Below are 6,107 nucleotides of genomic sequence, written 5' to 3' on the forward strand. Positions count from 1 at the left end.
GCACGCTATGCTCGGCGACACCTCGAGATGTCGACACAGCCTTGCAGGAGCTGCAAGGCCACCTAGATGCTACTGCTCGCGCCAGGTCTGCCAGTCCACCAAAGGATCCGCGACTAGTCGCCACTGCGGGTGCGCCCAACGGGGAACTCAACACAGTGTTGGCAGGAGTCGAGGCGAGCCTCAGCGCGTTGCGACAGGAACGGAGAGGCATCCTACGCACTGATCAGCTAAAGGCATGGGGCAAGGCTGTCAGTGCGTGGCAAAAGAAGTATGCACGACAGCCGAGATGGCGGCACAAGGATATTGCCGCCTGCAACACAGGAGCCCCCCGGGGCATAGAGGTGCTCCGCGACCCGACCACTGGGACCCTCACCGCAGAACCGACGGAGTTGTTGCGCATCCTGCGGGAGCAAAGGCAGAAAACAGCCGCGGCACCGACGTCAGAAAAGACAGGGTCCTACACCACTGCAGTACCAACCCAAGGGGAACGGGGCTACCCTTGGGAGACACCCAATGCCACGGACAGGTTCACATTGTGCACTAAGGTAGCGCCCGGCTGCCAGAGGGAAGACCTACTGCCCAGAATAAAAGACTTTGGCCTTTTCGAGGGCATTATAAAGCGGGCAGCTAATAAAAAAGCAGCGGGGCCAGATGAGGTGCCAAATGAGATGCTCAAATTCCTGCCCACACAACTGCACCACAGCATGCATCACATGTTTGTCACAATGTGGCTCACAGGAGCAACGCCCAGCCCTTGGAAACACAGTCATACCATCATGTTGTACAAAAAAGGGGACCCCACCAACCCGGCCAACTACCGACCGATCGGCCTGGCCCGCACGGTGTACAAGCTATGGACCGCGCTGCTGACTGCGGTGATGTCCGACTATGCCGCACAACACGCCATCATCAGTGATTCCCAGCACGGCTTCGTAAAAAGGTAAAGGTAAAGGTAAAAGGTAAAGGTAAAGGTAAAGGTGGGGAAGAGCCTCCACAGGCTTAACTTCCCGGTTTTAACGTCTAGCTTTAGACCATTATTTGATCTGCCCGACGCGCCAAGTGCAGTACCCCCCACTAGTAGTGAATGGGTCCCGGGGGGGCCTGTGCCGAAGCCTTGGCGATTCTAATAGGCGTTCCCGAAGGAATTGGCTTGGATTGGCGCTGAGCCGGTCAGCTATGCCGCGTTTGTCCTCACAAAGTTTCGACATGGGAGGAATCGAACCTGTGCCCTCTCGGAGGGTTTAGACACTAGCTCCAGCGCCTTCAAAGAAGGCCTTTCTTAGCCGCGGTAAAGGTAAAGGCTTCGTAGCTGGCCGTAGCACCCACTTGCAACTCTTCAGCGTGCTGAATGCCTTGGAAGACGCCCGGCACTTCGGGCGTGACATATACCTTATGTTCGTCGACTTCAGTTCCGCGTTCGACACGGTGGACCACGACAAGCTGCTGCAGCTCATGTGGGATATGGGCTTCCCCCACCACGCAGTCCAGGCAGTGCAACAGCTGTATACAGGGGCAAGCACCAGCATCAGGACATCATTTGGACAGTCTGACCCAATTGACATTGAACGGGGTACTCTGCAGGGCGACTCGTTGTCCCCCTTCCTGTTCCTGCTGTTCATAGAGCCGCTGCTACGCTGGCTGCATGTCGGCGGCCGTGGCTACAAACACGGCTGCACCCAGACAGCCGACGCCGAGAAGTACGCCTGCAGCGCACGGGCCTATGCCGACGACCTTGCTGCACTCACTGGCAGCTGGAGGGACATGGAGCATCAGGCTGACAAACTCAGCCACTTCCTGCAGTGGTCTGGCATGACAGCCAACCACAGCAAGTGCGGGGTCACCGGCATGTTGTATGGCAGCAGCGGAGGCTCGCCGCTGGCCAAGAGCTCGGTGGAGATGTTGCGTCGACGATTAGGGGAGGTACGGGTTACTGGCCGACCCCTGCCCTTCCTACACCCTCATCAACAACCATACTGCTATCTCGGGGTTATGCTCACGCCGTCGCTGAATTGGAAGCACCGAGTAATGGCACTGGGAGAGGCGGTGATTGAAAAGGCGGATGGTATCCTGCGCTCCATGGCGTCCGATAGGCAAAAACTCAGGCTAATTGACACGTTGCTTAAGCCATACATCCGTTACTCCCTCTCCACTGGAGCCTACAAGGCCAGCGACATCAGCAGCCTGGATAGCCTGGTGGCCCGGGCGGCAAAGTGCAGCATGCGGTTGCCGTCCTCGGCTCCCACCGCCTTGGTGCAGGAGGATGTCGAGCGGGGTGGGGTTGGCACCACCTCGCTGCAGGAAATGTATGTCACGGAGCTGGCATCCAAACTTACCTTGGCACTGAACGACAAGGGCATGCTGGGCCACGTCACCAGCAGCCTCCTCAACACACGAATCCAGAGGGTGGGAGGCATGAACAACAACCACCTGGCCGACAGGCTGCGCCACAGCCGACTGTTACGCACCATCACGCTGCTGGCGGCATGTGGCGGCACGATGCTGCGATTCACGGGGGGGACAACGCAGAATGGTACAACCTGCAAGGCTCCGAGCTCACGACACTGGTAGAACGGCTGCGGCACGACCCCCAGGATCTGGGCATGTCGCTGCAAGTACCTGCTGCCCACTTTCTGCCCCTGTTGGAGGTGGGGGTGACGAAGCTGAGCCACCTGCTGGAACCCACCGGCACACACGTGGTAAAGGTAAAGGTGGGGAAGAGCCTCCACAGGCTTAACTTCCCGGTTTTAACGTCTAGCTTTAGACCATTATTTGATCTGCCCGACGCGCCAAGTGCAGTACCCCCCACTAGTAGTGAATGGGTCCCGGGGAGGCCTGTGCCGAAGCCTTGGCGATTCTATTAGGCGTTCCCGAAGGAATTGGCTTGGATTGGCGCTGAGCCGGTCACGTGGTAGCCGCCTCGACGTTGCACGCTCACCTGCGGCGTCACAACATTGAAGTGGGTAGCATGCGGGGGCTCAGAGAGGCGCTCAACTGCCTTACCGTGTGCCTCAACTCGCCGATAGCCGAACTGCCCACCAACGTCAAGGTTGGCACCGCAAACCGGGAAGTGAAGCTTGTGGAGGCTCTTCCCCACCTTTACCTTTACCTTTTACCTTTACCGCCGACCTACCCAAAGCACGACGGGAGGTGTTGGCAACGCACCTACTGGCCGGGATGGAGAGCCCCACTGCGCCGATGGAGGGGCACTATCCCAATGGCCAGCACTTGGTCACCAAGTACCCAGCAGAGCACGGGGCTTCAACACAGGGACCCGGCACGGCAACAACCAGGGTCGAGCCAGCACCACCAACGATCGCTGGTCGCAGGCAGCGACGGCAGCCCCGCCGCCAGCCCACCACCGTGCGCGAGGAGCAGGTGGGCGCCCTGGAAACGTTCCTGACCGACTTCCGGGACCAATACTACAAGCTCAGACCAGGGAACCCGGCCCTCATCCACAAGTATGCAGCGTGCCCACCCCCAGACCTCCCAAGGCGGGGCCCTATCCGACTCACCCAACGGTTGTATCGGTGGCAAAGGTAAAGGTAAAGGTGGGGAAGAGCCTCCACAGGCTTAACTTCCCGGTTTTAACGTCTAGCTTTAGACCATTATTTGATCTGCCCGACGCGCCAAGTGCAGTACCCCCCACTAGTAGTGAATGGGTCCCGGGGAGGCCTGTGCCGAAGCCTTGGCGATTCTAATAGGCGTTCCCGAAGGAATTGGCTTGGATTGGCGCTGAGCCGGTCAGCTATGCCGCGTTTGTCCTCACAAAGTTTCGACATGGGAGGAATCGAACCTGTGCCCTCTCGGAGGGTTTAGACACTAGCTCCAGCGCCTTCAAAGAAGGCCTTTCTTACAGTCTGGTTTCAGCAAGAACTGTGCCAGGGGGTGGGCGCCATATGCGAGCTGCACGCTGGACAACAGCGCTTGCTGCAACAGGCTGCCGGGACGCTCCTCCAGCGTCTTGTTCCAGAGTTTGGCTGCCCGCCGCAGCCAGCGCTGCCACAGCGGGCGCTCGCCAGTCTCCGCAAGGAGGGCCGCATTGGGGGTGCTCTGCCGGACCCCCAGCAGGTGGCGTAGGTAGCTGAGTTGCAGCTTCTCGGCCGCGCTGCCGGCACTGCCACGATGGCAGCACGCCGCTTTGGCCGCCAGCTGCACGCCCCACACCTCAGCACCATGGGACAGCACCGAGTCCACCATGGTGCCGAAAAGCCGCAGCTGGACGGGCGCCGCCTCGATGCCCACCTCTGCGCAGCGGGTCCGGCAGTTGTGCATAGCCAGGCGCGCCAGCTGTGCCCGGGCTGGCGCTGCTGCCCCTGCCAGGCAGGTGCTGGAGTGAAAGGCGATGCCGAGATACTTGAAGCTGGTGACTGCCGCCAGCTGCTGGCCGGCGAAGGTGAGGCCTGCTGCCTCTGCTGTCTGCTGCGCCGCGTGCTGGGTCCGCCGCCCACTGAGCAGCATGAGCTTGGTCTTGTCGATGTTGACAGTGAGGCCCCACTGCCGGCAGTACTGCTGGAGCAGGTTTAGCTGCCGCTGCAGCCCGGCCGCTGAGGTGGCCAGCAGGACCATGTCGTCGGCGTACAGCAGCGGCGGCACCACGGCGCCGCCGCTGCCGAGGAAGCTGGGGAGGTCGAGCTGCTCGCCACGCCGCGCCGCCGCCATCAGCTCCTCCTCCAGGTCGTCGATGTAGAGGCCAAAGAGGGTGGGGCTGAGGGGGCAGCCCTGCTTCAGGCCTGTCACGGCCTGGAAGCAGGGCGACAGCCCGGCTGAGGTGCGCACCGACATGGGGACGTTGCTGTACAGCGCCTGCGCTGCCGCCAGCCAGGCTGTGTCCACACCGCGTGCCGCCAGCTTCTGCCAGAGCTGCTCCCTGGGCACGCGGTCGTATGCCTGCTTGAAGTCGACGAAGCAGCCCCACAGCTGCTGGCCTCTCAGGCGGTGTTGGTCCTGGAGTGCGCGCAGCACGAGAGCTGCCTGCGCTGTGCCGCGCTGGCGCCTGAAGCCAAACTGCCCTGCTGCTCTGAAGTTGCTGGCCTCTGCCCAGTCTGAGATGCGCTGCTCCAGGATGGCGGCGTACAGCTTGGCGGCCATGGTGCCGATGGCAATGCCGCGCAGGCTGCTGCAGCTGGTGGGGTCGCCGCCGGGCTTGAGGATGGGTGCGATGATGCTGAGCGCGTCAGGGGTGGCCAGCTGCCCCACCCGCCGCCATGCTGTGTAGACGGCGGCCAGCACGGGGGCCAGCTGCTCCGCTGCGGCCTTGAGGAACCACGGCGGCAGCTCACCGGCAACCGCCTTGCGCGGTTTGGCCTGGCTGGCGAAGGCTGCCACTTCTGCCGGTGTGATGGGGCTGCCCAGGCGGGCTGCCAGGGTGGTGACGTCTGGCTGGGTGGCCGCTGTGCTTGCGGCGGTGGTGGGGGAGGTGGCGGGTGGGGCTGGGGAGGGGTGTGTGGTGGCGCTCGTGTGCGCGGGGAGCGCTGTTGCAGGGGAGGTGGCGGGTGGGGGAGCGGCAGGAGGGAGGGCGGGCTGGGTGGCCGCTGTGCTTGCGGCGGTGGTGGGGGAGGTGGCGGGTGGGGCTGGGGAGGGGTGTGTGGTGGCGCTCGTGTGCGCGGGGAGCGCTGGTGCAGGGGAGGTGGCGGGTGGGGGAGCGGCAGGAGGGAGGGCGGGCTGGGGGGCCGCTGTGCTTGCGGCGGTGGTGGGGGAGGTGGCGGGTGGGGCTGGGGAGGGGTGTGTGGTGGCGCTCGTGTGCGCGGGGAGCGCTGGTGCAGGGGAGGTGGCGGGTGGGGGAGCGGCAGGGGGGAGGGCGGGCTGGGGGGCCGCTGTGCTTGCGGCAGTGGTGGGGGAGACAGGGGAGGTGGCGGGCGGGGGCTCCGGCGGAGGTTCTGGCGGGGGGCGATGTGCTGGCGGCTGGGCGGCGGTGCCCAGCAGGTGCTGGAAGTGGCGCGCCACGTCCTCCGGCACCAGGTTCAGCTGCTTGGCGGCTTGGGGCTTGAGCCTGAAGAAGAAGGCTTGTGGGTCCGTTTTGGCCAGCTGCTCCAGCTTCTCGCCGCGGAGGGCTTGGCACTTGTGCCACGCTGCCACCAGCCGGCGCTTCAGGCGGTTGCGGCAGCGTC

The 6,107-nt window shown here is 63.3% G+C and overlaps 1 protein-coding gene across 1 annotated transcript; it reads left to right on the forward strand.

The window, feature by feature from the left end:
* Positions 1–614: 614 nt before the first annotated feature.
* On the forward strand, positions 615–911 carry CHLNCDRAFT_14789 (hypothetical protein; the record flags this gene model as incomplete). Its single annotated transcript, XM_005843469.1, has 1 exon — positions 615–911. A coding segment is annotated over one exon (297 nt), but the record flags the coding sequence as incomplete, so codon positions are not given.
* Positions 912–6,107: the final 5,196 nt, after the last annotated feature.

The sequence above is a fragment of the Chlorella variabilis genome, assembly GCF_000147415.1.
Source record: "Chlorella variabilis unplaced genomic scaffold CHLNCscaffold_29, whole genome shotgun sequence".
NCBI lineage: Eukaryota > Viridiplantae > Chlorophyta > Trebouxiophyceae > Chlorellales > Chlorellaceae > Chlorella > Chlorella variabilis.